Source organism: Propithecus coquereli, unplaced genomic scaffold (assembly GCF_000956105.1).
Source record: "Propithecus coquereli isolate 6110/MARCELLA unplaced genomic scaffold, Pcoq_1.0 Scaffold665, whole genome shotgun sequence".
In the NCBI taxonomy this organism is placed as follows: domain Eukaryota; kingdom Metazoa; phylum Chordata; class Mammalia; order Primates; family Indriidae; genus Propithecus; species Propithecus coquereli.
This window is the reverse complement of record NW_012152674.1, coordinates 202,049-226,570: the sequence shown is the minus strand read 5'-3', so window position 1 is coordinate 226,570 and position 24,522 is coordinate 202,049. Positions and strand designations below refer to the sequence as shown.

At 42.8% G+C, this 24,522-nt stretch overlaps 2 protein-coding genes across 2 annotated transcripts in view; one reads left to right on the top strand and one right to left on the bottom strand.

Annotated features, from left to right (window-relative positions):
- Nucleotides 1–24,522, bottom strand: part of DEPDC5 (DEP domain containing 5) — a 131,059-nt gene that overhangs the window by 59,909 nt on the left and 46,628 nt on the right. Inside the window, exons 18-24 of the mRNA XM_012660414.1 lie at nt 22,049–22,269; nt 17,576–17,779; nt 15,244–15,379; nt 14,111–14,208; nt 4,730–4,795; nt 2,030–2,186; nt 1,408–1,568 (exon numbers count right to left, since the gene is read on the bottom strand). Coding sequence (XP_012515868.1) covers nt 1,408–1,568; nt 2,030–2,186; nt 4,730–4,795; nt 14,111–14,208; nt 15,244–15,379; nt 17,576–17,779; nt 22,049–22,269 — 1,043 coding nt within the window. The remainder of the gene's footprint in view (nt 1–1,407; nt 1,569–2,029; nt 2,187–4,729; nt 4,796–14,110; nt 14,209–15,243; nt 15,380–17,575; nt 17,780–22,048; nt 22,270–24,522) is intronic.
- LOC105823285 (GTP-binding nuclear protein Ran-like) lies at nt 19,343–20,384 on the top strand. Its single transcript, XM_012660430.1, is given in 1 exon segment — nt 19,343–20,384. A coding segment is annotated over 1 exon segment (651 nt). The 5' UTR covers nt 19,343–19,377; the 3' UTR covers nt 20,029–20,384.

Sequence of the window (24,522 nt, the reverse complement as noted above, 5' to 3'; positions counted from 1 at the left end):
ATCACTTCCTCCAGGAAGCCATCCCTAACCCTCCAGACCAGATCAGGCCACGTATTAAATATCCTCACAGCCCCTCAACTTTTCCCTCACAGTCTGTATCACAACATGTAATTATACTTCATAGTTTGACTACTGTTATTTTCCCCACTGGGCTATAAGTCCCTTTCCAGAGTAGAAGCTTCAAAGACATTGTTGAATGAATGAGTGAATGAATGATTCATGTATTTATTGACCTGGCCCATACTGCTGTGTGCCAGGCACTGTGGTCTCCTTTGTGGAGGATAAAAAGATGAACTGGAAAAAGTCCTGGTACTTGAAAAGGTTAATATTCAGAAGGGTCCGGAATATGAATAGAAGGCAACATGCAATAGAAGTCACAAGGGGCTTTCAAAGAAAATCCAGAGGGAGGGTGGGGTGGGTAAGCCCACAGCTAATGGAGACGGGGCGCACTGTATGGGGGAAGAACACACTTGTGGCCCTGGCTTGAGTGAGGCAAATGAATTTCATGTAACCAAAATATTTGTAATCCCATAATATCCTGAATTAAAAAAAGAAAACCCAGAGGGAGTCCAAAGCTTCATCTGCAAACAACGGGGCCTGGCCTGGATGACCACTGAGCTCCCTCTAGCAGGTTCACACTTGTCTGGCCCTCTGGCCAGAGGAGCTTTCATGGAGCCAAAGATGGATGTGGGGTTTAGAACTAGGTGATTACGGGAGTGCAGGGGGTCTCATTCGCAGTAATGAGGAAGCAGAAGACTAAGACAGCTCGCTGATGGTTCCAGGAAGTGAGTCCTGCTAATTCCAGGCACCCACACTTAATTCTTTCTGTTAGACTTATTTTAGAAGCGTGCTCCACAGCCTGGCTCTAATTCAATTAGCATTACCAATTTTGTCACTTATTAGCTTCTGCCACTCACAGATGACCCATTCTTGCTTCAAAAGTCACTAAGCTTCAGTGATAAAGAAGAAAAGATGAACCCAGAATAGGAGAAAAAAAGAACAAGTGTAAACTTCAGGATTAGGTAACATCTGAGAACCTGCCATGTACCAGTGACTGTGCTACTAACAATGAAACATAGCTTTCTGGGGTTAGAATATTCACTGTATATTTTGACAGCTCAGTATTGGCTCAGTTGTCTGCTCCTAGGTGTTGTTCTAGCCAGGCTGCGCCATTCCCAAACTTGGTCATATTCTCTTCCTTAAAAGGAGAGCTGTAAATTAAAGAGAGTGTTTGAGATAAATCCGCACCTAATGGAGACTTTATTCCTCATGTAACATAAAATTTGGAAGGGAAAATTTTGTGTTGAAAACAATTACTCCTCAATTTATCTACTCCCTACCATCTTGAAAACCTACTCTCACAAATTTAGTAGAAAAGAAAAAATGAGTCCAAGGAGAAAAACTCACCTCGGCTATAGAGTGGGCTACTGCTCAGTGGAGGCGGGACAGCGGGGTTGGGTTTCTGCGCCTTGGGCTGCACGATGATTTGGTAGCCCTGCATGAGACGCTGGCAAATGAACTCTTCAAACACCTGCTGGGCCGTCATCTGTACACCCTCCTCATCCCTCCTAGAAAAACACGGTTGATCACATGGACACTTGGCCTGGGGCAGTGACGCTTAAGAGTACATAGTCCCATCCTCTGCTTGGCTTTATCCCTGATAACCATTCCATGGCAGTTCACAAAACTAACAATTTGTAAACCAGTTTTGGGAGAATCGATCAGTTCAAAGACGTGGAAAAAGAAGGTGGGTAATTCAATGCCCAACTGAATAAAATGAGTAATCTCAGAGAAGGAGATCAGATTTAGTGTGCCAAAAATAACTGCATTAGAAAATACGAGAAACATCCATGAGGAGAAATTGTTAATGTCAATACACATCTAAAGAAATTAACAGTTCTTGCATCATAACATTTCCCAAATATAAAAGGAGGACACAGGTTTGAAAATTCAGTGTTCTGATGCATAGGTTGGGATATACCCAGAAACCTCACAAATCAAGCTGAGTGTCTTTTTCTCTGACACTGACCTGTCAATATCTGCTTCTGGGAGGAGATCATAACAGCCCTCCGTGTAGTCGTTCTGCAGGCCCTGGCGGTCAGGGAAGTAGTCGGTGGTGAGGGGGAGGCACGCCGGAGTAGTGAGAGACTTCCAGTCCACTCCAACTGTGCAACAGAAGCCTGGCACTACAGGGGGAGCAGACAGTGTCAGAACTGCCTCATGTAACAGTGGAAAAAGGTACATGTGGTCACCATGGCAGATTTGGGATGTGGGGCGGGGGGAGGAAAGGGAAGGAAAGGTGGGGAAAGTTCATGGTAAAAGGTGATAAAATTGTCAGGATAGGGAGGGATAAGAGGAAAGGGGGTAGGGGAGAAAGAGAAAGAGAAAAACAGAGTTTGTTAGACAACGCAGTGCACATGCTTATCCAATCCCATCATGCAAATGGGATTCACAGCTGATACTTTTCATTTTCTGCTGATCATGAGCTACAGCCGCAATGCGGGTGAGGTTACTGCAGGGCAGGCAGAGTTACACATCGAAGCAAATCAACATTCCAAGAGCAGATGAAAGGCTCAAGCCGGAGCCTCTCCCAAGGACTGCAGAGTGGCTGGGTGGGGAAAGGAGGAGAGCTCAGCCCGATTTGGGAGCAAACAGCATACAGTAGCAGAAGTAAGGAATACTTCCAGAATCGCAAAAATAAGTAACAGATCCAAAAGGGTAGGAGAAAAAATCAAATGAGGATGTCTGGGAATGTTACGAGTTTAATAATCCAGAAATGAAAGCTGCAATCAGCAGAGTGGGCCTGACCACAAAGGTCTGTCTGGAATTGCCTGCTTCTCAGTTAAAGCAGGGTTTCTCAACTTCAGCAACTATGGACATTTTGAACCAGGCAAATCTTTGTTGGGGAGTCCGGGGTGCTGTCCTGGGCATTGTAGAATGTTGAGCAGCATCACTGGACTCTACTCAACTGCATGCCACTGGCATCCCTTGGTTGTGAAAACCAGAAATGTCTGCAGACTTTGACACATGTCCCCTGGGGAGTGAAATCCTCCCCAGTTGAGAATTATTAAGTTAAAGTATTAGGGCAGTTATCTCTTTAAGATTATTTTTTAAATCTCTAAGAGGGTGTAATACGTAGCAGAAAAACTCTATGCCTTTGCCTTTGAGCCCTGAGCAGGATACTCGCACACCTTATATTTGTACAGTGCTAGACGGCTCACAGTGTGGCGTAGTCCCTGTTGCCTCATCATCCCTCACATCGCCCTCATGTCAGTGAAGAAGAAAACTTAGGTGCTAAGTCACAGCAGGAAGATGCCCCATGTAGCACTATTGACTTGGCAAAGATGATTTAATCTGCAGTGGGCCTAACTCCATGGTCTACACAGGTCTTGTTAACTCATTAATACTTCAGGAATTCAAAACACAGCCCAGAATAGCCTAATTAATCACCTCAATTTCCCTATATGGCAGACAAGGGGGTGAGATTCTTCCTATTTCCTGGTTAGAACTAGGAACAGAAAGTAGATACCCGATCAAAGCCCCAGTGGGGAAGCCAGAAATAGAAGATAGCTAAATCTTCATGTCCTCTTAGATCACTCTGGCCCTCTCCACCTTACTGACCCTCAGGATTATAAAAACTATGTAGAAATGTTTTCTGCTGGGCACACATCAAGAAACAGAGGATTTAAATGCTTAGTCCAAAATCCCATGATGAGAAAGATTCCTGATTCTAAGTTTAATGATGTTCTGTCCTTGGGAAAAGAATGCAGCCTCTTTTCTAACTCTGGTATCTTCTGGTCCTGAAAAGTAGGCCTTTCAGGAAGTTCCACCTCAGAACCACTAAAATAACAACAATGAACATAGGTAACAAAATCCAGTGCTGGGGCTATAGAGAAATAGGATCATCTATTCATTGTTGGCAGCTTTCTGTAAAATAATCAATCTGCCAGTCATACCTTGGGAAATATAATCCAAGGACATGAACCTAAAGAAAAAAGAAAAAAAATACACCCACTGTGCCATGCATTATACCTGCATTATATGCTATCGCTAAAAAACAGAAAACCATCCAATGGTCACCAGTAAGAAATGACTATTCAAAACCAGGATATAGTAATGTGCTTGATATTGCCATTACAAATGACTAATAGGAGAGACCCGAAGAAATAGTGAAAGCATTATAAAGTTAATCATAAGTGGGGACAAAAAGACCCAGTGACATATATCCACTGATCACAGCTATGTAAAATAAAGTTTATCAGGTGGTAGGATTTTTTGTGCTATTTTGTTACTGTAGACATTTAGATGTTGCACAGCTACTTAAATAGACAAGGATGATCAAAATGAACACAAACCAGCCAAATATTTTCAACTATAGATCTGTAAACGGTTCCAGTAACAGCCTATTACTTCTTTCCAACTTTTTCCCCCCGAGACATAATAAGGCATTTAAAGACTAAGGCCAGCTGTGCACTGGCACAAGAACACTGTGGGAAATTTGTTATCCTTCCTGTGTGTTCCTGAATCACATTTCATTCAGCCTCACCCCTCTCACTTCCCAACAGAGTCCAGAGTCCTCTTTCACCACACCACCTTCCCGTACCCCACAGATGTGTGGACTTCCAGACCATTCCCTTCCCACAGGGCTTCCTCTTGCTTCCTCATGCTCTGATCACCCCAGACTCCCTCCCCTTCACCCCCATTTCCCCCGTCAGCTGCCCCCTCTTACTTGGTTCTGGAGAGTTAGAAACATTGTCTTCTAGAGAATCCTTATTCTGGGTCCTAGGATTCATACCTATAGAAAGACAAAAATAGCTTTTCTTAATAAGGCTTATTCTGAAAAAGAGTCAACCTGTTATGGATGAAAAAGGCCAAAACTGTAGCTAAAAATAAAAATGTGAGCCAAGTGCAAATTCTGTGCTGAGTATTTCCAACAGCACAGAAGAATCAATAAAAGAAAAATGATCAATCCAAAATTTGGAAGTGAGCACTTTGGGAGGCCAAGATGGGAGGACTACTTGAGGTCAGGAGTTGGAGACCAGCCTGGACAATAGTGAGACCCTGTCTCTACAAAAAAGTTTTTTAAAAAATTAGCTGGGGCCGGGCGCGGTGGCTCACGCCTGCAATCCTAGCTCTTTGGGAGGCCGAGGCGGGAGGATCACTTAAGCCCAGGAGTTGGAGACCAGCCTGGACAATAGTGAGACCCTGTCTCTACAAAAAAGTTTTTTAAAAAATTAGCTGGGGCCGGGCGCAGTGGCTCACGCCTGTAATCCTAGCACTCTGGGAGGCTGAGGTGGGTGGATCGTTTGAGTTCAGGAGTTCGAGATCAGCCTGAGCAAGAGCGAGATCCCATCTCTACTAAAAAAAAAAAATACAAAGACATTATCTGGACAACTAAATATATAGAAAAAATTAGCCGGGCATGATCGCGCGTGCCTGTAGTCCCAGCTACTCGGGAGGCTGAGGCAGGAGGATTACTTGAGCCCAGGAGTTTGAGGTTGCTGTGAGCTAGGCTGACGCCACGGCACTCTAGCCTGGGCAATAGAGCAAGACTCTGTCTCAAAAAATAAAAAATAGAATAAAATTTGGAAGTGAGCCAGAACTTTAATCTAAGATTATTAATAACATTCTTTGCCAAAAGAAATCCCCCCCCACACACAAGTAACTCATCACTTATTTTAAGAAATTAGAGACATCTCAAAGTCATTTCAACTAATTAGAGCAATCTTTAGCAAATATAAGATAACCTACTTAAATTAAGTCCACTCATCAGCCATCCTTATCTTCTGGAATTTTCTTCCCCAAATCATGGCTTTCTGGACTCTGTCATAGAACATCAAAACTCACTACTTTAACAGAAAAATGATTTTACCTATAACTAGGCTGAAAGGAAAAACAGGGTGATCCTCTGAAATGCAACTTATTGACTGTAAAGTAACAGACCTATCGATATATAAGCATCCCTTCAAAACAATATATTTACTAGAAAATTATGATACCGTAAAAAGAATTGGAAAGATCCTCACCAAACTGTCAACAGTGGCTCTCCGAGAAGAAAATTGGAGGAGGAAGTAGGAGGCAATAAAGAACTTGTACTTTTTACTCTAAATATTAATACTTTTGTGTCATTTGAATCTTTTATAATAAGAACAAATATTTATAAATTCCTTGTGAAATCTTTGAAAAAACAAGCTACGATCTGGGAGAAAGCACTTGTATATCACACATCTGGCAAAGGACTTGTATCCAGAATACAGAGGACTCTCGAAATTCAAGCGCAAAAAAACAAACAAGCCGATGAGAAAACAGACAAAGGACTCAAAGACACTTCACCAAACATCATACACAAAAGGCAGATAAGCACATAAAAAGATGCTCAACATCATTAGTCATTAGGGAAATAGGAAGTTTAAAGCACAGTGAGGTACCTTTACATGCCTAGCTGAATGACTAAAATGACTGATCATAGCAAGCGTTGACAAGGCTGTGGAGCAACTGAAACCTTTATACACTGCTGGTAGGAATGCAAAATGGTACATCATTCCGGAAACCAGTTTTAACAAAGATTTACCATTTGACCCAGCCATCACATGCCTAGAAATGTACATAAGTAAAAATTTAAGTTCATAAAAAACTTTGTTCATATAAAATTATGTAAATGTTGATAGAAACTTTATTCATAGTCACCAAAACCTGAAACAGGTTTAGTCTTTCATCTGGGGAGAGGATAAACAAACTGTAGTACATCTATACGATGGAATACTACTCAGTAATAGAAAGTAATGAACTACAGGTGCATGCAATAACTTGGATGAATCTCAAATGCAATATGCTGAGTGAAAGACTCAGAAGGCTACACATTGTATGGCACCATGTACATGACATGCTGGGAAAGGCAAAACTAGAGGGGCAGAGAACAGATCAGTGGTTTCCAAGGGACAGGGGTGGGGTTGAGTACAAAAGGACGGCACAAGAGAATTATGGGGAGTGAGGGGAATGTTCCCTATCTTGATGTGTTTATTGGTAGGTATGTGGTTCTATGCATTTGTCAAAACTCATAGAGCTGTATACTAAAAAGAGTGAATTTTATTGGAAGTGAATTTTAAAATAAGTAATATTTTTAAGTTTAAATAGATGATGTCTCTTGGCCAAAAGAATTTCAGAACTTTTTTGGAACTGCTTGGAGCAGATTTTTTAAAATTATTAGTCATAAAAATAGAAGATATAATTTATTAAGTCAAACAAATAAAGTATTTCATTTCATTCAAACTCACACCAGGAGGTAGATATGAGGTAGGAAGGATCCTTTCGCATAGATCAAGAAACTGAGGGTCAGAAAAGTTAAGTAACTTACTGAAGATCTCAGAGTAAGTAGGTGGAAACTGCATTTAGATTCTTTCTGCTCAACTTTACAGATGCTCTATTTCTTGACTATCCATCTGGGGCACCAATTTTTAGCTGTTGAAATGTTATCTGTTTTTTGTCAATAGCCAAAAGCCATTTGGAGCTAAAGTTTCTCAAAAAACAATCTTGGCTGACAATATCCATTTTTATGCAAACATAAAGCCTGATTATAAAGAAACAATGAGATGAATTTTCTTATTCAGCATGAGAACTGGTATGAAGGCAATCGAAAAACTGGCATTTGCAAAACATTCTGAGCAATAAGAGAAATATTAAATACATCACCTCCCAGGTTAGGATCTTAAGTTTGATAATCTGATCACTTGTTATTTTATTGTTGTTGCTCTTAAGAAAATCCAACCCAGACTTGGTCTATGAGGCAATTGAAATTCTTACCCTAATAAAGAAACAGTCAACTTATCAGAGCAGCGTGGGGTCCTAAGCCAAAAGTAGACTTGTGCCATCTCTAATGGAAACACACACAAGTATGCACAGAAATTTTAAGGAAAAAGCAATTTAAAGAAATAAATATTTTAAGGGCTTCTGGGAAGCTACTTACACATAGTTTCCTTGCGGTCCAAACCCAACAACACATGCCTTTCACACTGGCTCTGCCTTTGAGGCCTTATTTTCAGTGGAGCAGACTTGCTGTTGACATATGAAGAGCCCCACCAACCTGTGATGATGGAGGTAAGACCTCATGGTCGGTTAGCTCTGCTCCAACCCAACATTTGGGAATGAAGTCTCACTCTCAAAGTTCAAAGCCAGACACACAACTTGGGGAGCCAATGCTGACAAGAGTCATCTCAGTTCTGTCTCTTTGACATCTGTTCAGAATTAAGAAGTGTGAACGTGTTCTCTAATTGTAAACCTCAAGGCCAAAAAGGGTACTTAGCGTGGATCCTCTGGGGCTGGTCCCAGGCCGCCATCTAGAAGATTGTACCTGGGGCAAGTGGTTTCTCCTCTCTGGACCACAGAGGTGGCACTTATCCATAAAAAACCCAACCTGGCCTTGGTCAATGACTAGGAGGTCCTTCCTTCTAGCCTTAGTGTGCTGTGATTTTTTTTATTTTAGCTCTCAGGCCAAATCTGCCACATGCACCTAACATTCAACACAAACACCGAGTTTGCAGATTTTGAGTCCCAACATTAAAGAGAAAGAAAACACAGCATCTACTTATTTTCTTTTTCAAAATGATCTACCTCCAATAAAGCAAAAGACACTTACTAACAACTTCTTCTAAACTGGTCTCCAGTTAAAGAAACAGAGGGATAAAAACTATCTGCCCAATCCCACCAGCTGCCTGGGCCCTGCTGGGCAGCACGGTGAGAAATAAAGGAAGAGTGCAGCTCTGAGGCCCCCAACAACACTCCAGATGAAACTCTACGGGGCCAGAAGGGAAACCCACAGAGACGCGACTCCTGTGAATCATGACTCACATATGAATCATGCCCAAATACAGGAGAAAATCTGAGTCACGCTTGAGTGCCTACAGATGGTGCAAATCAACCAGCCCCAGGGAGGTGAAGGTGGGGTCACAGAAAAGGTTTTCCTGTTTATGTTTTTTTGTTTGTTTGTTTTTATTACAGGATATTCTTTTATGTTTTTTTGATGAATGAAATGTTAACTGTTTGTGTGTTTAGAACTGCCTTGTCCCAAAACAAGGATTCAATGTAGTAACCTTGCCCTTAACAAACCCAACCTACTTTTGATCCTGACAACAACTCTGCTGGGTAGGCAGGTAAGAAAGGATCTTTATGCCCATTACACAGATGAAGAACCTGAGGCTCAGCAAAGACTAAAGGCTCAATTCCAAAGGCCAGTGAGGAGCAGGACTGAGACTTTGATCTTGGTTGTTTTCAACACAGCATACTCCTTCATTAAGCATCTCCTAATCTAGCAGAGATCACATGTTCAAACCACACTGTATTACTGGAACCACACACACAGTCCAACTCCCAGTGAGGGGGCTTTCCTTTCCTTGTTGTTATCCCACAGGGGAACTGCTTCAAATAAAATCCCAAGTGAATGAGGAGCCAGGGCTCCCTGAGGTCAGGAGAGTCAGTGCCTTAATAGTTTTTGTTTCTTTTCAGGCCTTAGCACAGTGCCTAGAGTTCAATAAGCAGTTCTGGAATGAGTAAGAGTTTCGTGAGTTTCAAGAAAGCAAACCATATTTCGTGAAGATTGAGGATGGCTTAAAAGGAAAGTCACTTCAAAACCAAGCAAGGTTAAAGACTGCCCAAGTCTTTGAAAAAAGGAATCCAGCAAGGATTCAACAAGGTTATAAGACAGAAAAGCATTAGAGGAAAAATTAAATCATTTTTCAGTGGAGAGAAAGCTAACCTCAGAAGGCTTTTAGCATTCATTCAACTACCTGTCATGTGGCAAGAACTGTTTTAAGCTCTGGAGACGCAAACTCAGATATATGGACCTTAGCCATGAGGCTCTCTGGAGTAAGAGCACAGAAGAGGGGAGAACAAGAGAAATGACTTGAGTTTTGGGGTATGTCTGATCTATCTGGGCAACCACTACAGTGAAGTGAGAGGGGGAAGCGGGAGACAAGGTCTGAGAGTAAGAAGAGGCCACATGACATGAGGGGTCTGTTGGCTACCGTAATGCCTTGGCTTTGACTCCAAGTGAGTCGGAAAGCCCTTGGAAGAACTCGTGCAGAGAAGTTTCATGATCTAACATCTATTTTAGAAGGGTCACTCTGAATGCTTTGTTGTAAATAAACAATATGGGAGGGCAAGGGAGGAAGCCAATATCAGTTAGCAGGCTACTGTATACAGGCAAAAGCCTGGTACCTTGGCTGGGCGCGGTGGCTCACGTCTGTAATCCTAGCACCCTGGGAGGCTGAGGCGGGCGGATTGTTTGAGCTCAGGAGTTCGAAACTAGCCTGAGCAAGAGCGAGACCCCGTCTCTACTAAAAATAGAAAGAAATTAATCGGACAACTAAAAATATATAGAGAAAAAATTAGCCAGGCATGGTGGCACATGCCTGTAGTCCCAGCTACTCGGGAGGCTGAGGCAGTAGGATTGCTTGAGCCTAGGAATTTGAGGTTGTTGTGAGCCAGGCTGACGCCACGGCACTCTAGCCCGGGCAAAAGAGTGAGACTCTGTCTCAAACAAAACAAAACAAAACAAAAAAAAAACAAAAACAAACAAACAAACAAAAAGCCTGGTACCTTGAACTAGGCTAGCAATGGTGGAGTTAAGATTCTGGATATATCCCGAAGATAGATCTGACATGAATTGGTTATTGCATATGGTGACAAAAATTAAAATGATTTAATCTAATTTCTTTCTGTGGCTCATTAACATAATTAGTCAGGTAGCAGAGGGTCAAAGATGAAAGTTCAATTCCCACGTGGCTATAGACCACTTACTGATGACCCCTGGTCCCTTTGAGAACACATGCTGCAGGTCATAAGGGCACTGGGCAAGGGAAAGAATGACCCCACTTAACTATATTGCCCTGACTAGAAAAACAACACAAGGAGCCCAAACTTTATATAAGAAGCTAAACATACGCATGTAATTGAACACTTGCATACCAATTAAACAATAATTTGGGAGGTTGTTCAATGCTTCTCACATATGGCAGCTTGGTCTTGGAAGTATAAATTCATTTGTCAATAAATGTGCTAATAAATAAACAATAAATGTGCACTATAGGGAGAAGAAGAATAAAGATAAGTTCTTCTAGTCTAGTGGGGAGACAGACCTGGAAACAAACAGTGGGATCAAGATGTGCCAAGTTGTACAACTGGGTTATGCACATGGAGCTGCGTGGAAACATGCCTAACATCTCCTGGGAGAGCATGGGAGGAGAGGGAACCACCAGGGCAGGCTTCAAAGAAGAGTTGTTGTTGGAGCTGAATCCTAAAGACTGAATTTATGCTCTCCAGGAAGAATCAGGGGTTGAAGACAGGACAGAAGCATATTCTATACAGAGGGGTTAATCTATGCAAAAGAAGATGAGGACACAATTCTTCTGAGGAGCCAGAGCAATGGCTGGAGTGTAAAATATGCTCATATAATAATAACAACAATAGCTCCTGTTTACTGAGTGCTCACCATGCATGCCCAGCACCGTCCTAAGCACTTAGGCAGATTATCACATTTAATATTGACAACAATCTTCCTCATAGGTGAAGAAACTGAGACAACAGAGGTTGGGTAGGTAACTGGTCTGAGAGCCTCACTACTCATTAGAGTTGGAGTCAGGACTCACGTCCTAAGATTCTAGAGCCTGCGCTTCTTCTGCACCCAGCACCATGTGGAAGTGGAGGCAAGTGAAGACACAAAGACAGGCAGCAGCTAGGTGACAACGAGCATTGTAAGCCGGGAAGAACCACTGAGGGTTTGTACGTGGGAAGGAGTGGCTGATCAGATCTGCATTTGGAAATATCTCATCCCTGACAGTATGGAAGATGAATCAGAGGAGATAAAACAGAACAGGAAGAGCATTTAGAAAGCTACTGTAATAATAGTGGCCAGAAACGACAGGGATCTGAATAAAAGCAGTGAGAATGGAGATGAGGAGCCAAAGTCAGAAGGAAGGAACAGAAGAGGAAGCATGGGTTGGGGAACAGTGAGACATGTGTTCGGCTGTCAGCACATGAAGGGTGAGGTACTTGGTCATCCAAGCGGAGAAATCCATCAGGTAGATAGATCTATCACTATGGAGCCCAAGAAGGAGAAGACTGAGCTGGCGATCCAGGTTGTAGCAAATGCTTTTCCAATGCATGTGCACCAGGAAATCCTAAGCTTCAAGGACTGCACAATGGGATCATCTGAGGATCTTCTACAACCATCCCCAAAACAAGATTCTTTGCAATCTTACTCTTTTACCTAAAGTAGATTTTAAAATTCCAAAAGACTCATTTTCTGGGGTATCATCTGGTCTGCCTGAGCTACCCCAGGGCCCAGAACAACTCCAGGACTACCCTGGGTAGATCCTAGGGCTGCTACTATCTGAACCTGTAACTTCTCCTTCAGGTCACCAATGAAACTAGTTCAAGATATAGTCCAGTGAGTTCTGGAGCAGCTGTCTTTGGTGCAACTCTGCCCCAAACAGCCTGGAAAGCTCAAACTCTGGGTTCCTAAAAAGTGGCTCCTTGGTTTAGGAAAGCAATAGAAACACTGCCATTATACCATTCTGAAGGCACTTTAAAGGAGTCTAGCAACCAGATAAAATTTTCAGTACCATGAGTGCAGGGACACAAAGTATTTTCTCATTCTCCTATATATATATATTTTTTTTTTTTTTTTTTTTTTTCCTTTTCTTTTTTTTTTTTGGAGACAGGGTCTCACTCTGTCGCCTGGGCTAAAGTGCAGTGGCATCATCATAGCTCACTGCAACCTCGAGCTCCTGGGCTCAGGCAATCCCTCTGCCTCAGCCTCCTCAGTAGCTAGGACTATGGGTGTGCAACACCACACCCAGCTAATTTTTTTTTAACTTTTTGTAGAGAAGGGGTCTCACTATGTTACTCAGGCTGGTCTTGAACTCCTGGGCTCAAATGATGCTCCTGCCTTGGCCTCCCAAAGCCCAAATTTTTATTCAATGTGTTTTCTCATTAAAAAGGAATGAATGGTAATAAGTAGGTTGACAAAAAAATAAAAATAAAAAATAAATGAATGAATAAATAAAATTATAATCATTTAGGGATTCTCTTACTGTCAACCCAGTTTCCAAGCCTTAGCCATAGGCCTCTAGGAATATTGTTGGATGAACCTACCAATGAATGAAGGAAAACATTATTACCAATATTATACAACTTTACTTTCATTATACCTTCCTTAAGCTAAGTTTTAGAACTGCAAGTTAGCTTATAGAAACACTAAGGCATGAATTAGCAGCCCCATTATTTTTTTTAAGTTTTAATGTTTTTCACATTCATTTTGTCCTCTAAGGCTCTACAAAATCTGCCCCCACCTATTGAAACTCATGTTCCCCTACACCCTCTTAAAGGCTCTCTAAATAATGTCATCAAAGGAGGACAGCAGTCTGGGTCAGGATACCTGGCTACTGGTTTGAGAAATTAGTTTAATATCTCTACATCTCTGGGCATTAAATTGTCTACATGTAAAATATATTTAATAACTTATGCCCTACTGAGATGATAGGATGAGATAAAAAATATAAAAGTGCTTCTGGAAAGCATAAAACCAAATTCATACTTCTCCCCTTCCCCTCTCCACTTGGAATGCTCACCATCTAACCCTCTACCTAACCGAATTCTGAGGTGCATGCTCACTTCTCTAAGCAACTATGCCACCCTTCTCTTTTCTGATCTCATAACTGGAGCCACACTGTTCCCCTCTGGGTCTCTCCTGACTGTTTTTAGTGAGGTGGGTTTGCTCATCCTGCCCCAACAACTGAAAGGTCCTCTAGAGCACAGGCCACTCCTGCTCTGGCCCTGGTGTTGCCCTCAGCCCCAAGCTCCTAAGCAGCCCTCAGTCACGACTCCCTGACAGAACATGATAAATGTGGCTTGACCAATACGTTCTTTTTCTAAAAATGTAATGTGCAGCCCATTTATAATTCCATGCATTAACTAGCACTGCTTCTAAATAGGTCACCCAAAATTGCGGCTGAAATAATCCCAAAATAGGCATGGCCCTGCTTTTCTGGCCCTTGTGTCATCCCTAGATGTGAGCCTGCTCTGAGCACCCAACTCTGTTACCTCTTGGATTGGTTACCTGCACCGCTGTTGCTAAGCAGGCTGGCAGAAAGCTCTTCTGTTCCACTCAAGTTCAAGAAGGACATGCCGTCACCAGGCTGGCGGGAAGTGCTGTGCCTGCAGAGAACAGAGCCCAGCCACCTGGCTTAATGCACATAGTCCACCTCTTTTTCCTGCTCACCCTGTATCCCAGGGGGTTTCATCAAAAACTGGCCTGAATATTCAGCCACTCAGGCTGGCAACCAACAGGATTCATATCTCAAGCCACCAGGCCACAGTGCTTGGTTTGTGTGCCAGCTCTGGCCTCCTGTGGCCTGTTCCTCCTGCTCTTGTACCTGGCTGCTTTCCCACCCCCATGGTAGACCACCCACCCTCTCTGTCCCATGCCTCCATTTACAAACAAGGATGGATGTAAGATGCTTGAGTAGACGTACCAGAGTTGTTCTGGTAAAAAGGGTCCTGCCCCACCCATACCCCGTACCCATCTTGAGGGATGTCAAGGTGACTGAAAGAGGGGCCAAAGATTGCTCTTTGCAAAGTGTTTCCTAAAGCAACACAGGAATAGTGAGTCCAGGTGTAACCCAGGCTCATGCTTGTGAAGGCTTAAATGACTTTCTTCCCATACTGCTTCTCTTTAGATGCCTTGTAACGCATTCAGAGTTCTCAGAACTCAAAAAGAGTTGTTTCCATAAACATAGGCCTTGATTTCCACTGCTTTTAGCATTAACGTCTTCTAAACTCAACAGTGGAGTTTCTCAATGATCAAAATGACAAAAGTCATAGAGAGGCTGCCCAAAACATAGAGCATGAATCATCTGTTTCAGCACTCCAAACCCAAAGCATTTCCTCTCTCGTTTTCATCCTTGACTGAGGTGTAGAAAAACCCATGTTTGAGGTTTTCAAAGTGTGTTTTGGATTGAAGATAAACCTAAAGCAGGGCCTGGGTAATATCTCAGGCAAAAATGTCAGGTTGTCTGCTTTGTACTTTGCCCTGGTGAAGGGAATGACATTGACTGACAAAGGAAGGTCCTGATGTCATATTGTCTTTTTAAGTCTTATAAACATGTTTTGTCAGCTGTCTGTTATGCACATTGTCCTGGGTGCTAGGGAGTGTTCTCAAGTTACCTTCTGGAGCCCTGTGCACATCCTCACCTTCCAGCAGCTTCATGATATGCTAACTCCAGCAGCTCTGCAGAGGAGTGAGTCAGGTCCCTCTGCCCACTGCCTTGCAGCTCCGCCATATTCTGCCGGGTCTGGTGATGGATCTGGATAGCCTCTCCGGATGGTCCTACCCAGACAAAGAACCACTGAGCATCATTCCCACCTGACAGCTGTGCTGTGCACTTAACTGCAATTGTCCTTCTTTCCAGCTGCCAGGATGGTGTTGGAGAAATTAAAAGAACAGGAGAAATTGAAAGAAGAACACACCACACAGGAACATTATACAAGGGGCCCTCTGGCATCCAGAGAGGACACCTCCTCTTCCTAAGCAGGATCCATCATATTGTGGGGCCTCATGTTTATTATCCTGTCCAGTCTATTAAGAATATTTTAGAAGCCTGTTTCATGCACACCAACTGAGACACCATAGAGAATATACCAGTATAGGAGGCAAGGTCCATCCCCAGGAGGGTTAACACAAACTCTATGAGAAGGAAACACAAGTGAAACACCAAATGACTCTGTTAATACTTAAGGAAATAATAACTATGACTCTAAGAAGCAGAAAATGTTTAAGTGCAAAGAAGACAGAGTAGGAGATAAATTAGAATTAGTCAAGCCTACTGAAGAAATCTTCCTAGAGAAAGAGAAGTTTTAGAGCTAAATGTTAAACAAAGTTAATGAGGGTAGGAGAAGGCAACTGGGTAGAAGAAATTATATTTGTGAAATATCAAACGTGAAAGAGGCAAAACGTGTGCAGGTGACCACAATATTATTGAGAAAGATAGGAGCCTCTGAGGAAGGGAATGAGGAGAGAGGCTGGGAAGCCTGGCAAAGGAAGGCCTTAGCTATCAGAAGGCCAGGTTGGCAGGAGGAAGGAACAGAGTAAGCCATGTTTGGAGAATATTGTTTTAGTAAAGTGTGTGTGAAGGGTAGGAGAAGGAAAAGCACACAAGCAAGAAGAGCCGAAGGTCATGGAAAAAGCATCAAGAGCTCTGTTGAGGATGCGAGGGTGATCTGGCTGCAACATCTGTCACCCCATTGATCGCCAGGGTTGATTCGGCTGATCTGGCTAGCTAGGCAGCTGTCCCCTTCCTCCCTCACCGCTCCATGTGTATCCCTCCCGAAGCTGCGCACTCGGTCGAAGAAGACCACCTTCCCCGCTAGAGGACTGGTCTTCGGTCAAGGGTATATAAGCAGCTGCGCTCCCCTGCTAGAACCTCCAAACAAGCTCTCAAGAGCTCTCTTAAGAGATCCTAAAGGGAGCCAGTGGAAAGGAGAAGACACCAGAAAGAAACAGGTAGTGTCACTGATTATAGCAGAGGTAAGAGGGCGAAAAGGGGTTTGGGTCACAGCCATGACCCAGATTCATTTCTCACTAATTTAACTTTTAAACACTAAAAATAAGTGCAAAAGAAAATAACTAGAATTTCTAGGCATTCAGCAGGATGGCTTCGATGAAAAAAAAACGAACAAACAAACAAACCTGGAGCTTAAAGCATCTGTTCCTTCCCAGTCCAATAAGAGCCCATTAAGCTGAAGTTTAATTTTAGATGCAGCTTTATAAAACCTTACTGTCATCCTCTTGAGGGCAGATCACAGATCAAAAAGGATGGGCTAGGGCTGGGAGTGGTGGCTCACACCTGTAATCCTAGCACTCTGAGAGGCCAACATAGGAGGATCACTTGAGGTCAGGAGTTCAAGACCAGCCTGAGCAAGAGCAAGACCCCATCTCTACAAAAAATAGAAAATTTAGCCAGGTGTGGTAGCGTGTGCTTGTAGTCCCAGCTGCCTGGGAGGCTGAGGCAGGAGGATCGCTTGAGCCCAGGAGTTTGAGGTTGCAGTGAGCTATGATGACACCACTGCACTCTTGCTGGAGTAACAGAGTAATACTCTGTCTCGAAAAAAAAAGATGGGCTAGGAAAAGCAGTGAATGTGAAAAAAAAAAAATTTCTTTTCAGTTGTCAGAGACCCCTAGAAGAAAACAAAGTAACAACTCTGTGTAACCACGACAGCAATATCAATATCCAGAGAGGATTTAGAGCAGAGGGAATGGACGGGAATAAGGGACATCAGTCTCAGCAAAGAAAGCACACGCCGAAGCAGTCCCTTTCAAATAGAAAAAAACAAGCCCTTAGGTTTACACAGCTAGTTAGTTACAAAGCCTGTTCATGAGAACCCCTGGGATAGCCAAAGTGGATGTGGTTATCCCCCTCTTACTGGAAGCTGAGACACTAGACCAAAAACACATGGATAATTAGTGCTGAGGACCACCAGGCTGGCAACTCCTAGTCCAAGCCCCTTTCCTGAGCAACCAACTTACCCACAGGAAAAGTGTGCATCCAGCGCCTTCTGTTGGACGTGAGCTTCATGGGCATTCGAGAGGGAGCAAAGGGGTTAATCAGTGCTCGCTGGGGTGTGTATCCACCTGGCCGCACATGTAGCATGGATTCTGCGCTGCCTACGTGGAACCTCCCCGGTGCGCTGGAGTCTCGTTGTGGTGGCTCCATCATGTTCTCCAGGACATCTGCCAGTTATCATGGAGTTGGGGCACAAAGAAAAAGCACAGAGCCATGAGGAAACCAGAAGTAGGCAGACTGATAGCCAAGGCTGACAAGAATCGTGGACATCATAAATGTCAGGCAGTGAGAGGAATGAGGCAAATTGCCAAACTATAAAGAAAAGAAATATGTTTGGGTTTGTTTACTTTCTAAATACTTGGGAGAAGGGGGTTCTGGTTCCTAGATTACTGGCCCAATGAAGCCACACACAAACCTAATGAGGAGGACCACACATCACCTGGAGACGCTGGACTTTGTGTTGGATGCAATGACTGAATAATGGGACTTGAGTTGTCTCCCTGGAGAAAGAGGTATTTTCTGTATGTGGGAGGAACAATAAAAATAGATATTTGGTGGCCAAAAGGGCAAACCCTGGCAGAATTAATCAATTTTGTTCACTAAACCCATCTGATTTTCCTTTTGGGCACATAGCAAGACTATAAAGTTCCCAGACCCTTTGTATTGAAGCCAAATGACTTAGTTCGGCCAATGGAACACAGGTAGAAGTGATATGTTTCAATTTCAGGCCTGGACCACAATAATCTCCATGCATGATCCCCATTCTCTTTTTCCCTTCTGTGGCAACTTGGGAGACCAATGTTGATGACCATGTGATCCCAGGATGGAGGGATCCTGGGTCCCTGAATGACTAAGTGGATCTGTACCTCCTCCCGTTGACTCAGTAGACTGCGACATGAATAAGCAATCAAATGTTATGGTGTCAAAAAAAAAATTCTTGGCCTTGAGGTGGCTTACACCTATAATCCTAGCATTTTGGGAGGTCAAGGCGGGAGAATTGCTTGAGGCTAGGAGTTCGAGACCAGCCTGAGCAAGACCCCGTCTCTACAAAAAAAAGAAAAATTAGCTGGGCACGGTGGCGCACACCTGTAGTCCCAGCTACACAGAAGGATTGCTTGAGCCCAGGAGTTTGAGCTTGCCGTGAGCTATGATGATGCCACTGCACTCTACCTCGGGCAAAAGAGACTGTCTCAAAAAAAAAAAAAATTACTAGGGAAAAAGAATGAAGAAATGGATGCATCCAGCCTTGACCAGCCAAGGAGATGGCATGATATTTATATTCAACCTGTCCCGTCCAAGGGCAGACAAGTCCCATTACGGAGATGGAGGCAATATGCCTGAGTGGATCGAAGAGCTCAAATCCACAACCGCTCCTCTTAATGTGTATCTGATGTTCACTAAGCAATCACCCAGATTTGAAAGTGGGTCCAGCAAATACAAACTCCAGGGAATCCATCTTGTCCATCGTTATCTACCCAATGCCTAGCACGGAACCTCATATATCATAATACTGTATTTCATTCAAGGTGATTTGCGTGCAAGAAGAGAACGTACAGATCTCCATGAAAACTGTATTTTTCATTGTAAATTAACAAACTGATGCTCTGATTTACCAAATAGAAAAGAATATGGTCTAGTTCATTATTATGGAAATAAAAGAAGAAAATCCAATTTAAAAAAAAAAAAGATGAGCAGATAGGCGCTTCCACCATCTTCCCAGTCTCAGTCAGACGGGCGCGGAGACGCTTCTGGAAGGAATGCCGTGATGGCCGCCCAGGGAGAGCCACAGGTCCAGTTCAAACTTGTATTGGTTGGCGACGGTGGTACTGGAAAAACCACGTTCGGGAAACATCATCTGACTGGCGAATTTGAGAAGAAGTATGTAGCCACCTTGGGTGTTGAGGTACATCCCCTCGTGTTCCACACCAACAGAGGACCCATCAAGTTCAACGTATGGGACACGGCCGGCCAGGAGAAGTTCGGGGGGCTGAGAGACGGCTATTACATCCAAGCCCAGTGTGCCATTATAATGTTTGATGTAACATCAAGAGTTACTTACAAGAATGTGCCTAACTGGCATAGAGATCTGGTACGAGTATGTGAAAACATCCCCATTGTGTTGTGTGGCAACAAAGTGGATATTAAGGACAGGAAAGTGAAGGCAAAATCGATTGTCTTCCACTGAAAGAAGAATCTTCAGTACTACGACATTTCTGCCAAAAGTAACTACAACTTTGAAAAGCCCTTCCTCTGGCTTGCTAGGAAGCTCATTGGAGACTCGAACTTGGAGTTTGTTGCCATGCCTGCTCTTGCCCCACCAGAGGTTGTCATGGACCCGGCTTTGGCCACGCAGTATGAGCATGACTTAGAGGTTGCTCAGACAACTGCTCTCCCGGATGAGGATGACGACCTGTGAGAATGAAGCTGGAGCCCAGCGTCAGCAGTCTAGTTTTATAGGCTGTCCTGTGATGTCAGCGGTGCGGCATGTGTGCCACTTTACTATCTAGCTAAGCGGAACATGTGCTTCATCTGTGGGATGCTGAAGGAGATGAATGGGCTTCGGAGTGAATGGCAGTTTAAAAAATACCTTCATTGTTTGGACCTGCATATTTAGCTGTTTTGGAACGCAGTTGATTCCCTGAGTTTCAAATATAAGACTGCTACAGTCACATCACAATGTTCAGTGGTGAAATCCTGTTTGTTAACTGTCCTTCCCATTCCTTTTCGTTTAGAATCAGAATAAAGTTGTATTTCAAATAAAAAAAAAAAAAAGATGAGCACATACTTTTAAAAGGATGAAAAATAGAACGAAGGGATAAAGTGGGTCAAAAATACGTGTGGGGGAAAGAGGAAACATTTCTGTGTTACATTGGGTGGGTAGGTGAGTGAGAATCCCTAAATGTAACACAGAAACAGAAAACTAAGGGCCTGTAGATTGTGTTGCCTTATAGTATTCCAGTGACTTGCTTTTTTGGCTCCCCAATATTATTAAGGAACATGAAACCAATCTGACTATTCAGATAATCAAAAAAACCCCAAAAACTGTTTTCAAACCTGCTTGGATTAAGAGCAATGTTATCTAGCCAGAAATCTGGCTTTTAGAATAACAAAGGTTTTTAAAGGCTTAACATTTAGCTTAATTTACCTTTTGTTATGGACTCTTTTAGCAATATTTTCAGCAAAACAGGAGTAACTGTAGTGCAAACTTAAATATTTCCAAAGAGTGGAAAAAAGCTAACCTCAAAATTTCCAAATATATTAAAATTCTTTTGAATGCTAAATTTAATGTAGATAAGTTATATTCTATAACCACATAACTTAATATCTGCTTTCTTTTTTAAGATTTCCTCTTCATGCTTTCAACCGGTAGAAAAACTTTTCTCAGCAATCAAAATTTTCATAGGCTCTTGGCATGGTGTCTATGGTGCCTACTCAATAAAAGTGCCCTGCTCCCCAATCCTGAGGTCCCTGGAGCCGACGGTTTCCCCTATTAACGTGCTGGGTCATGCAAAACACTCTTGCCCTTTGAGAATCCTTCCAGGTCAGCTATGTGTATATACAACATTCTTAAGTCTGTGACCAAAAATCCGGAGAGATATGCTTCCATCTATATGTTAATAACATTCTTAAATAACGAAATTATAGAGAAGGAGAATGATTAACGTGAGAGTGTGGCTATAAAGGGCAGGGCGCAGTGGCCCAGTGGCTCAGGCCTGTAATCCTAGCAATCTCAGAGGCTGAGGTGGGAGGACTGCTTGAGCTCAGGAGTTTGAGACTAGCCTGAGCAAGTCTCTACCAAAAAAAAAAAATAATAATAATAGAAAAATTAGCTAGGCATGGTGGCACGTGCCTGTAGTCCCAGCAACTTGGGAGGCTGAGGCAGGAGGATCTCTTGAGTCAAGTTTGAGGTTGCAGTGAGCTATGATGATGCCACTGCACTCTACCCAGGGCAACAGAGTGAGACTCTGTCTCAAAAAAAAAAAAAAAAAAAAGGGTGGGGGTAGCATGAGAGAGCCTGGTGGTGGCATAATAGTTCTGTACCTTAATTGTGGTGGTGGTTACACGAACCTATACATGATAAAATTGCACAGAGATATATTAATATATACAAACAAATGAGCATATGTAAATCTGGTGAAATTGAATAAGCTCTGTAGATTGATAAGGAAAGAAGCAAACCCTTCGATCCTAGGCCTAAGGAAAGCTCTACATTAACACATGGAAAGGTATATATAGTTACAGTGATGAGGGAAGAAATGGTAGACACAACAGTATAATACATACATATCTAACAGCTAAGGTGATTCTCACAACTGCACTGGCATGGAAATAATTAAGATGTGGGACTCACGGCCCTGACCACCCCCCCCCACCTCCCATCCCCCACTACAGTAAGAAAGCCATCCCCAGCTCTGCCTGTGTGTCAGCACTCTGACCTCGAGTGCTGGTGTAGCCCAAGGAGCTGCTAACTTCATACTGGTGCAGGTGGGGGTGTGGGATCATCAGGATGTTGGTGCTCTTGCCCAGGGAGCTGTCATCAGAAGCCTGGCTCCTCACTTCCTCAGTGGGCAGCACACGGCTCGGCAGGGAAGGGCTGGATGAGACATCACAGGAGCTGGCACTCTTTCGACTCTGACTCTCCCGTTCTCGCACAGACCTGTCAGGCGAGAGACAAAAAGTTACCACCAAGCAAGGCATGCTGTCCCACTTCCAAATTTCATCACCAGCCCAAGCCACTTGGGAAACCAGTGACAAAAATCTCCAGTGTAATCTATGACTGGGAAATATGTGGGAGGTACTTTGCCCTGAGCCACTTGAGATGTGTAAGAAAGGGAGAAATGACTGATAGTTCTCAAACAGCCAAAGGCCTGGGACCACAGCTGTAAAGAAGTGACAGCTCCAGTGTGACCCCACCTGATCCCACTGATTCCAACTGACAAGATATGATGTGATACAAGACAAAGTACACAGTGTCCCCGAAGAAGTCTTATTGCCCCCAAATTTGAACCTGAATCTAATCACGCCTCTACGCCTCTAGAGATAATTGCCAGTTTAAAGGAAATTCAGAGACTAGAGGAAAAGTTAAACATAACAAGGAAACAGTCAACTAAATGAAGAAAGCAAGACAGTCTACTGTTGTACACACACACAAAAGACATTACAACCAAAGGAAATGTGTGGATCTTGTTTAGATCCCAAGTTATACAAACCAACTGCAGAAACACATTTTTGAGACAACTGCGAACTCAGAATATGGATTGGCTATTAGAGGATATTATGGGATTAATGTTAATTTTGTTACTAGTGATAATTTTTTCTAAAATATCCTTATTTGTAAGAGACACATACTAAAGTATGTATCAGCAGCGAAAAAAAAAAATAGGAATGCCTAGGATTTGTTTTAAAATTCTTCAGCCAAAATTTAAAATGTGGGAGAAGTGATGAAACAAGACTGGCAACATGGGGATAACTGTTCATGATACTAGTCTCTCCGTTTGAGCGTGACTGAACGTTTCTTTAACAAATGTTTAAAAAATAATATACTCTTATTGAAACATAAAACTCCCTAAGGTAAGAATCTCTAGAAACAGTAGGAAGAAGGATCAAAAGGAGAGAAGCCCAACGGGGAAGCAAAAACTAAGAATGGAAGAGTTAGCCCACCAATAGGACCGCCCTTCTGGCATCAGAGCCATTCCCTTTCCTCCTGGAAGGATTTTGTTTTAAGTGAGAGCTTAGATAAAGCCTGAAAATAGATCCCACGTGCTGACTACATTTTCTTGTTTTTCAACAGCAAATGTTTGAGCACCAGTATATGCTGAGCCACGTGCAAGGGGTAGAGCACAGATTAAGACATGGTTTGTGCCTTCAAGGTACCTGGATACCTGAAATACCAGGTCTTGCCGTCTTTGATTAGACAAAAGAAAACCAAAAATCTTGAACTATGAAAACATTTTTAAAGACTGAAGAAAAGCCCCTAAGTAGCTACTACTGAGTCTCTAAGCAGCACCCATGTGTAGGAGAGCTGCTGTTAATAGCACTTATTCTGAGCTCTCAACAGTCTCAGGAAGAGACATTATGACGGGTTGAGGGAAAAGGACAAAAAACAATCATGTGGCCACAAGAAGTTCATTTGCCACAAAATTAAGAGACATGATACTCTTCTAGTTAATTGTGCTTAAACTTACACATTTAAGAAATCTGGAAAATGGTATTTGGTCAACTGGGGAAAAACAAAACCAAGGTAGAATTCTGTTTCACACATTCATGAAAAAAAATTCTACATAAAGAACTAAGCATAAAATCCAAGACTATAAAGTAGTAGAATAAAATATAGGGCTGGGCACGGACGGTGGCTCACGCCTGTAATTCTAGCACTTTGGAAGGTTGAGGTAGGAGAATCGCTTGAGCCCAGATCAACCTGGGCAACATAGCAAGACCCCATCTCTTAAAAAAAATTAAAACTTAGTCAAGCATGATGGCATGTGTCTATAGCCCTAGCCACTTGGGAATCTGAGGTGAGAGGACTGCATGAGCCCAGAGGTTCAAGGTTACAGTGAGCTATGATCAGAACACTGAAATCCAGCCTGGGTGACAGAGCAAGACCCTATCTCTAAAAAAAGTAATAATAAAAGAAAAGATATGTCTATAACCTCAGGGTTGAGAAGGCTTTCTTACACAAGACCTGGAAATGAATAGATTGGTAAATCTAACTCCATCACAATTTAAAACTACTGTATGACCAAAATACCACAGAGCAAATTTAAAAAGCAGGAATTAAAGAAAGAAAAGTTCTTGCCCTCTGAAAATAATAAACCTAAAAGACACTTTGGGTCTAAGGATCTATATTAGTGCCAGCCTGGTAAGAAGATTCTAAAATTTGTGGCTTGCTTCTCTTGGCTGGAATTCCTTC